This window comes from Fukomys damarensis, unplaced genomic scaffold (genome assembly GCF_012274545.1).
Source record: "Fukomys damarensis isolate Sample0158 unplaced genomic scaffold, DMR_v1.0_HiC HiC_scaffold_34, whole genome shotgun sequence".
Classification (NCBI taxonomy): domain Eukaryota; kingdom Metazoa; phylum Chordata; class Mammalia; order Rodentia; family Bathyergidae; genus Fukomys; species Fukomys damarensis.
In genome coordinates, this window is record NW_022900946.1 from 22,854,385 (window position 1) to 22,863,540 (window position 9,156).

General features: G+C 54.9%; 2 protein-coding genes across 12 annotated transcripts in view; one reads left to right on the forward strand and one right to left on the reverse strand.

Moving 5' to 3' along the window:
• Nucleotides 1–2,003, forward strand: part of Nprl3 (NPR3 like, GATOR1 complex subunit) — a 44,155-nt gene extending 42,152 nt beyond the window's left edge. For 2 of the 8 annotated variants that reach the window (XM_010620637.3, XM_019207005.2), the window contains 2 exons: nucleotides 196–388; nucleotides 1,051–1,989. In XM_010620637.3, coding sequence (XP_010618939.1) covers nucleotides 196–388; nucleotides 1,051–1,216 — 359 coding nt within the window. In that variant the 3' untranslated portion in view covers nucleotides 1,217–1,989. Of the gene's footprint in view, nucleotides 1–195; nucleotides 389–499; nucleotides 645–1,050 lie in introns of all 8 variants that reach the window. The other 6 variants (XM_010620639.2, XM_010620643.3, XM_010620636.3 and 3 more) reach the window with 6 other exon arrangements.
• Mpg (N-methylpurine DNA glycosylase) overlaps nucleotides 1,897–9,156 on the reverse strand; it is a 9,183-nt gene continuing 1,923 nt past the window's right edge. Inside the window, exons 1-4 of one of the 4 annotated variants that reach the window (XM_033758695.1) lie at nucleotides 9,120–9,156; nucleotides 7,424–7,657; nucleotides 5,165–5,291; nucleotides 1,897–2,326 (exon numbers count right to left, since the gene is read on the reverse strand). In XM_033758695.1, the coding sequence (XP_033614586.1) occupies nucleotides 1,950–2,326; nucleotides 5,165–5,291; nucleotides 7,424–7,645 (726 nt within the window). In that variant the 5' untranslated portion in view covers nucleotides 7,646–7,657; nucleotides 9,120–9,156 and the 3' untranslated portion in view covers nucleotides 1,897–1,949. Of the gene's footprint in view, nucleotides 2,327–5,086; nucleotides 5,292–7,423; nucleotides 7,658–8,278; nucleotides 9,039–9,119 lie in introns of those variants that run through there. The other 3 variants (XM_010620633.2, XM_010620634.3, XM_010620635.3) reach the window with 3 other exon arrangements.

Here is a 9,156-nt window from a genome sequence, read left to right on the forward strand (position 1 = left end):
CTGAGGCTGGTCAGCCACTAGAAGGCGTGTGACACACCCTAGGGATGGGGTGGCAGTGAGTGGGGACAGATGGTATAACGGGCACTCCAGCAAGGCCCCTTGTGGCAGTGTCCTGGTGGGCTGGCTGCTGTCTCTGCCCTTGCTACAACCTCCCTTAGCATTCTGGAGTCCACCTTGACCTGTGCCTACCCGTAGCCAGCAGTGACGACATGACGCTCACTAGCCCCAGCATGGACAACTCCAGTGCAGAGCTGCTTCCTAGCGGGGACTCACCGCTGAACAAGAGGATGACAGAGAACCTGCTGGCCAGCCTGTCGGAGCACGAGCGGGCAGCCATCCTCAGCGTACCTGCAGCCCAGAACCCTGAGGACCTCCGCATGTTTGCCAGGTGGGGGCCGATTCTGGACTTGACAGAGAGTAAAGGGGGCATACTTGACAGGACCACATGCACTGACCACAGCTGGTGGTCACAGGGTGAGAAGGTATCTCATGTACTCAGGTGTGCCGTCCTGGTACCTGTGCGGAGGCAAGCACTACCACCCACCCCGTGTGGGGATGTGCTGCTGCCAGGACCCTGGGCCGGAGGCCTGGTGCTGCTGTCTTCGGGAGTTTCCCCGTTACTCGTCACTGGTTGAGAGGCAGCAGTGAGTTCTCACCCACATAGGGCTTGGCAGGGATTTACCCGGGATTCTTATCCCAGGGTGGCAGGGTATTCCCTCTGAGGGCGTATCAGAGTGACCTGGTGGTCTGTCACCCCCACTTTGACTTGGGGCCGCTGGATACCTGGTTGTCTGGGAGAGGTGAAGTTGTCAGTATTCACTTCGGACCCTTGAGAGAGCCACCTGCAGCTCTTCCAAGCTGCTGTGGCATCTCAGCTGCAGGTACCCACCGGAGCAGTGAATGGACCCAGTGCCCCACTTCCAACATGGCTCAGGCTTGGGTGGCCCTGGGTTTCAACTGCTGTGCCTCCTCTGACTCCCTTCAGGCCCACCTCCTGTGAGAGACCTCTGGGGCTGCCTCAGGTTAGGCTCAGGCCACCCTCTCCCTCAGGCTCCTTCACTACTTCCGAGGCCGCCACCACCTGGAGGAGATCATGTACAACGAGAACACGCGGCGCTCCCAGCTGCTCATGCTCTTCGACAAGTTCCGCAGCGTGCTGGTGGTGACCACTCATGAGGACCCCGTCATTGCTGTCTTCCAGGCCCTGCTCACGTGAGCCCAGGAGGATACAGAAGCTGCTGGCATGTGTGGGAGGGCATTAAGCTTTCCTGCCCCAGGGCTTCCTCACTACCAGGCCAAGCCCTCTTATGCCAGAGGCACGGCACAGGTGGAAGGCCAGAAGGGCCCTGTCCTCTGGCTACGGGTGCCTCAGTCTGGTTTAGCAGTAGCTGCGGGGCCACCACTGTGCTCTTACTCTCTCTGGTCCTTCCAACAGTCTTAGCATCACCGAGCTGTGGGGGACTTCAGGACTTACGTCTCCAGTGAAGTGTGTATCCTTCCACGCATACATGGGCTGTGTGTTTCTTTCCCTCTTCCCAACCCCACCCATGCTCCCTATCCCTGGCCCCATGTGGCCATCCTGGGAAATGCACAGAAACACTTGTCTGGTCCACTCCTTCCCCTCTGATAGCCTTCAGTATATGAGGTCCGGCCCATCCTACGGGGGCCCCCGCATCCCTCACTGGTGCTGTCGCTGTGCTTCATTTCGTGTAAGGAGTGAGGAAGTCAGGCCCAGCTATGCTGGGACAGCTCATGGCAGGTGGTAGCTCAACCTGCATGCACTGATTTGGGGTCCACACAGCCCCTAGGTCTCCCAACCTAGAGGAAGGAACAGCCCACACACACGCTGATTAACCAGGGGGCACTGGTGGACACATGGACAGCAGCTCATAGAAAAAAAGCATTTATTTGGCCTTTAAACAGTTAAAAAGCATAAGCAGGCTATTTGCTCAGGCCTGTATGTCCTGCTCAGCAACTTTATCCACCACACTCACCCAGGGACTGCCCCGGATATAGAAGCGCAGAGGCTTCTGGGCCCATTCTCCTGCACGCCCAATGCCAATGCGGGCTGCTGCTACCACAGCTGATGCACTGGGCTCCAGGGAGCCATGTTCTAGCCACACAGCCTCATCCTGGGCCAGGTCCCGCTGGTCAAAGCTCTTGTCAATGGCCAGGGCCTGGCACAGCTTGGAGGGGCCGCTGCAGAGCTCCCGGTCCTTGAGGGCACGGCTGATGGTACCCTTACGGAGGGTGCGACGAAGCTGCCGCATGGTCTCCAGGCCCCCCAGAGGCTCTAGTGCTCGAAGCAGGACACAAGCCCCATCCCCTGTGAGACAGACAAGCAGCTTAGAAGCACAGCCTCCCCAGCCCCCCACCTGCCCTGCTCAGGCACACATCTAGGGTTGTAAGGGTTGAGTGTCTGCTGTCCTGAGTAGGTTCTGTGTACAACTGCACACGCTGCCTTCTGGGTATGCCCTGGTGCAATGGGTCTGCATCTTATGGTCCAATCCCTCTACCTGCCTTTCCCCCACACACCTTAACCACAGGGTAAGTCTGCTTTCTATGGTGTCTGGCTGCCAACCACCAGGCAAGGACCCCCACCACTGCCCCCAAGCAAGAACTAGCTGGAGGCCTGAGAGCATGTGGTAGTGATGGGAATCGGCCTTCTTCCTCCGTGGCATCCCATGTTCTTCTGGTTGGCAGCAGCTCTGAGGCCAGCAAAAGGAGCCTGAGAGTCAGCCCTTTTAAGGGTGGGGTCACCCTGATAGGAAAGTCTTAGCCTATCCCAGATCCCTAGCCAGGCCTAGGGCTCCCATCTGCCTTACCTGCCCTTCATCCTTCTTGGCAAAACTGGGAAGCTGGCTGCAGTTCCCACCACCGTGCAGAGTGCTGGGAAAGCCCTGTCTGGTGACTCAGTGGAAAGACTGACCATGAACACCCTCTGCAGGAATGGCAGGAGATGTGTACAAAACTCTCCACTTCCCTGGGGGATCACCTGTAGCCCAGCCTGCTCTTACTGGCCCAGGCAACTTCAGGAGCCCATGAAGAAGATGCAGGTGTCCATTCCCCTGCTCTGCCCATCTGAGAAGGCCCTTATGATTCCTGGTCACAGACCGTGATCACCCGTACCCTGGCCAGGGCAGTACTGATCCTCAGCAGGCTGCTCTCCTGGGATCCAGAGACTCAGCCGAGTAGGCATTCCAGCTTCCATTCTCCGGCTCTGGCCACGTGGGCCTCCTCTCGGCTCTAGCCTCCACATTAGCACCCAGGACCAATCCTGAGTAGATAAAGCCATGCCCTCCAGCACAGCCTGTAGTTAGCAAGCTGCTGGGTTGTGAGCAGATAGCCATTATCCAGCTAGTTTTCAAAGAAATTCAAGATGTAATCAAGGTTGGGAAAGTTTGGAAGTTAGTCTTTCTGATTCCCACTCTGCTTTTAGTTTGTCACCTTAAGTTCCCTGTGTGACCACTTGGTGCCACTTTAGTAGGAGTCCCTGTGAGTATAGGACACCTGGCCCTTGCTCTCAGCCCTCAGGGCGACCTGCAAATGTGTCAAAGGAGTGGCTCGAGTGCCACTGCCACACCCCTTGGTACCGGTACAGGATACAATCAGAGTACTCTGTCCTCACAAAAACACAAGACCTTTGACCACTTCCTGTCAAGTGTACTGGTTCTCGGCCCTTGCTTCTGTGCACCCCCTGCTCTAGTCTTGGCAGTCTGACCATTCTGGGCCCCACAATCCTCATCCTCTTCTCAAACCCAGCACTTTGGCGTCTCCACATGCTGCCCCTCCTTGAGCAGACCAACAACCACGTCCCCTCCACACCACTGCCCCCCATGACTCAGTCTGACCATCTGCATCCATGTGGGGTCCTATCTCCTGACCTAGATGTTCTAGAGCATACTGGTCATGTTCAGAAAGTAACAGGTCCTATCGCCGCCTCTGCCTTGTTTACTGTGCCCCCAGAAACAGCTACTTCTCTCCCTAGCTAACCATAGCACCAACTGTTTCTGGGCTGTCTCTTCCTGAGTTCAGCTGTGCCTCCTGTGAGGGTTGGTTTCATTACAGTAAGCTCAGATCAACTCTCTGGTGTAAAAACAAGTTGAGAGGAAGGGCTACCACCATTTTTTGATACTCAGTTACCCAGTTTCACTCAAAATTTGTCCTGTGCCAGCCATACAGCCAGTCTTACAGTCTTGAGTCCTCCAGCCCTCCAGCTGTGTATTCTATACTTGTGCAACAAATGTGTGACCCTACAACATGCCAAAACCATGAACTCCTCACTGGCCACTGCTGGCATTTGCTCATCTGGGAGTAGTAGGAAGAGCCCAATGCTGGGACTGGCTAGGAAGGGTAGGGTAGACAGACGGGATTCCTGGTCAGCACTAGCTTTGGCAGGGTGGTGACTGAGGCACTAGCCTGCCTCCTGCTCCCAGTCACAGGTTACCCAGGGCTACCACACTGACCAAGGACAAAGCCAGACACAGAGGTAAGCAAGTTCTCCCAGAAGTACCAGACCAGCATCTGTGCTGATGACCTTGAGGGCCATCAGGTGGAAGCCATCCTGTGCACTGGGAAGTTTCAGCATCCCTGGCCTCCATCCACTAGACGCCAGTAGCACCCCCAGCTATGATGACCAGAAAATGTCTCCACACATTACCTATGTCCTCTAACAGGCAAAATTGCCTTTGGCTGAGAATCTAGATTCCCAACAGGCCAGTTGGAAAAGCTCCCGCGTGAGCATAGCTTAGCTATCCCAAACTAAAGTCATCCTCATTTTCCCAGGACTATCACCTTCCAAATCCAGCTCAGTGCTCTGATACGAGCACCGAGCTCTGGGAGAAGTGGCAGCTCATGGAACCTGTATGCTCTATACCCAGGTCTGCCTCACAGCCTAACCTGTGGGGCCCAGCCCCTTCAACCTTGCCCGATCATTGCAGCCAGAGCTCCTGACACCTAGTCTTCACCTTGGTAATGGCAGCTCCTTGCTCAAATGCCTGCCCACCCATCCTTCTAGGGTCTCCCCAGCTGACAGCTGATGGGGCCATGCCAGCCCTTCTGCTCCCTTATGCCCAGCACCACTCACCTTGGCTAGAGACATTCATGCAGAAGTACATCCCATAGATGAGGTAGACATACAACGTTCCAGGCTTCATGAACATACTGCGATTGCGGGGGGTCTGCCGGCCACCCCTGGAGTGGGCAGCTTCATCCTCTGGTCCCAAGTATGCCTCGGTCTCCACAATGCAGCCACGGAGCTCTGTGCCATCACCAAGTCGCCGAACAAGGACCTGTGGGCAGTCAGTATACTCAGGCCAAAAGGGATGGAGCCCTGCACACCCTGACAGTCCCCACGTGATCTGCTTTCCTCAGCTCAAGATGTGCCAGGCCTTTCCACCTAGCTCCTCCATCCTTCCTTTCTCTTGCTCCTGCTCATATCCTGAATGCCACCATGGAGGCCATCAGCACTGCTTAACTATCAGACTTTGAGCCCTGTTCGGTGAGGTCCTGACCACAGGTTGCAGCCAGCTTAAGCTCCAACCAAGACTTGATTCAGTGAAGATGCCCTGTGAAGGTCAAGCTTCAGGTCCTCTCAGGCTGCCTGTTACTTCACCTTCTTTCCTAGTTTCCCTTAAGGGAACCGTAAATACTCAGCATGGCATCAGAGAGTGTTGGGCTGGGGAGTTAGCTCAGTGGCACTGTGCCTGCCTCATAAGCACAAGGTCCTGAGTTCGATCCCTGGTATATAGGGGGAAAAACAATCAACTGATAGTGTAGAAGGCACAGGGCCACAAGGGTGTCCCCACATAGCCACCTAGAATGTTCCAGAGCCTGTGGAGTGCCCTCAGCCCGGCTTAATCGAGTAGCCAGCATCCATTCCAGGGTCTGCAGCTCCAGGACTGACTAAACCAGGGTTCACAGTGAAGCTTCAGGGACCAGCCATGACCACAGCACTTGCCCATCCCTTAGATCAATCGGACAGTCAGGCTACTTTCACCTCTGCCGAGGTAGCCCATGGTGCCTTGAAAGTATCATAGGACAGGGTGGAGGAATGAAGGTCAATGACTGTCCTAGAAGCCTAGAAATCCCTGCAGGCATTCAAAGCACCAAAGATAGGCGTGAACACTTTGGGCACAGCCAGACTATCTCCACGAGAGAGGGTGGCCCCATCCCATTTTTGCAGGTGCTCAAGAGGACGCATTCCTCTGGTGGTGTCACTCTGGAGGCTCCCACACCTCCAAAGGGACACACAGGGTAAACAGCCTCTTCTCTACTGTACACCATCTTGTTCTCCACAGGCTCAAGTAGGCAGGGGCCTAAGGGGAAACTAACACTCTGAGGGTACTAAATGGACCAATGCGCTGTGGTCACCGCCCTCGGGCTCTTAACCCAGTCGCGCGCCATGTGCTGTTTCGTTATCACCAACACGCCTGTTATTAAGGTATTAAAAAAAAGCATCCTATGAATGCTAAGAGCATCCTCACAGGAACAATCCTGTCCCTTCTCTATTAGGTTAGGGTCTGCTCCTTTTAGTACCTAATTCCCAGCACAAGTTTTCCTATCAGTCACAGAAACTCACTCTCGTTGGCTATTTCAATCTAAAACCAAGCTTGTTAAAGGACATATAGGCTAAGGAATCTCTAAGAGAACCAGAAAGCCAGGATGGGTTTTGGCATCCCCGAACAATACCCAGTGGTGCTCTGCTTAGACCCAGCCAAGACCCAGTTGTGCACACATGGTGAAAGGCTGCTCCACAGGCCACCCCAGGATGGGCTGTGGATGGTCCCTGCTTCCCTTTCCAAGTATGCCTGGCAGGCCCCAGATCCTGACTTGTATGGACCCACAGGGGCTACTGAAAAGGCAGCACTGGCATGATGTACCACAGCGAGAAGGTGGATTTCCCAAGGGAATTCTGGTGCTGGCAACCCATTGTGGCCCGTCATAGCTCCTATACGTCTAAAATTGTCATTAATGATACAAGCAACCCCCAGCAGGAGCACCCTGTTAGGAGATGGCGTGGACAAAGGTGACCCTTCAAAAATGCAGGGGCCAACACTATAGTCCTTGCAAGTAACATGCCTTAAGGGGGACGTGGGTTATCTCAGGTAGACCAGGGACAAAGCTCTTATTTCCCAGGTGAGGAAGGCTAACAATGCAAAATTCTTGTCACTGCTCAGAACAGGAGACTGACAGTGGCTGCCCAGCCTCCACCAGAGCCAACAGCATTAGCAATCTCATTCTTTCCAGGGACCCCAATCTCTGAGATGAACTATACAGGGACCAATGTAGGCAAAACAGCCACCTGCGTGAGCACAGGGAGGGGCAACAAGGGCCAAGTCCCCAGTGGTAAGATGGCTGGGTGCATGACGCCTGCGTGGTGACTAGCACTTCAGCGGAGACCATGTTGCTGCGTGTACATTACCTGTCCCAGTAATGCCCGGGCCAAGGAGACTGCTGGCTGGCCAAAAAACTCTGACCCCAGCCTGGCAGAGTGGTCCTTGGGACTCTGAGAGAAATAGATGCTGCGTTGAGAGCCCAGGGCTAAGGATGGTCTCAGGCAAGACTTCTTAGAGGAAGGCATCCAGGCTGTGTCTGTTGGGCTCTGCTGCTGATCTGCCTCTGCCAGTTTCTTTTTTTGCCCCATCCTTCAGGAAAGCTGTAATGGGAAAAAACCAAATTAAGTATCTGAGTAGGAGGGGATAGATACTTGTGTGGTGAATCAGGCTCCGGTAGATGGACTTCCGGTAGATGAGGCCAGGCACAGTGGCACATCCTAAAATCCCAGCTACTCTGGAGGCTGAAGCAAGGGACTGGAAGTTCAAGGCCACCCTGTTTCAAAAATATTTTTAAGCGCTGAGGATTTAGCTCAGTGGTTCCACTGCCTGCCTTGCAAGCACAAGGACCGGAGTTTGATCCCCAGTACCAACCCCACCCCCCCAAAAAAAACCTATGGGGTGAATGGGAATATAGCTCAGTACTCCCTGGATTCAATCCCTAATATTGAAAAAGGGGTTAGGGAGAGGTGTGACTGCTGTTTCTTCATCAGCAAAGTGGGGGTGCCCACCTCATGTGTTGTCATGAGGCACAAGCAGAATGCCACTGCTGACATTCAACTTCAGGAAATGATCACAGGTGGGCTGCAGGTGGCGGCAGTATGGCCACTCTGTCCCATATCTCCTGCACATATGGAAAATGCACAGCTTGGGAGCTTGGGCTGTAGGACCTGGGGAGGGGACAGTTGGTGCTTAAGACTTGAGCATGAGGGCTACGATCTTACCTTTCCCATTTATTTATGTGAACCCAAAGGAAACTTCTCAGTTTGTTTCTGGAATCCTGCTGTTTGTGTCTAACCTTAGGCAGGAATTTTAAAAAGCAGCTCTGACCTGGCACGACCTGGACAGAGCCTGGCAGAGAAACAGACTCGGGTTCCTCTTCTCAACTGCCTGGCGGATAGGTGAGCAAGGTTCCCACCTGCCAGATGCTTGGGAATGGCCCAGAAGGCCTGGCACACACGGATGGACATCTGCCAGGAACCATCCCAAGCGACCCGGGCAGGTCCCTCATAAGTGCCCAGCGCTGCCTCACTGCCCAGAGTATGAGAGTAAGGAGCCAGGAGGGCAAGGGATCTTCTGAGAGGCGAGGTTCTTCACGAGGCTAGGGAAATCTGATCACACATCTTCAGCTGTTGTGGGCCAAGGAGGAGGGGGAGACAAAGGCGACCGGTGAGTGGTGGGGGCCGCTCCAGGACTGGTCTTCGGCCATACGCAAGAAAAACCCGTTATTTTTAACATCCGTGCTGACGTTCACGTTGGACAGAGAGCCAGTCCGCCGGGAATGGACACTGACATTACCGTCTTTGCAGCCTGGCCCCTTGTGCCAGCTCGCTGCGAGCTCAGACTGCGAGACGCTGAGGCCCGGATCTTACCCGGTTTGGCCCTTGGCCCGCCCTACGACGTCGGGTCATTTAAGGCTCTGCCCAAACCCCCCTGAAGTTGTGGGATCGTCCACAAAACCGAGGCCCGGTCGGGACTGGCGGGCACAGCAGGTCACAGTCACCAGTTTCGCCCCAGGCCACGGGTAGGAGGCAGCCACTCGATGCCGCTGCCGCGGGAACTCACCTGAGACCAGCGCCGCACCCACAACCTTCGGTCCGGA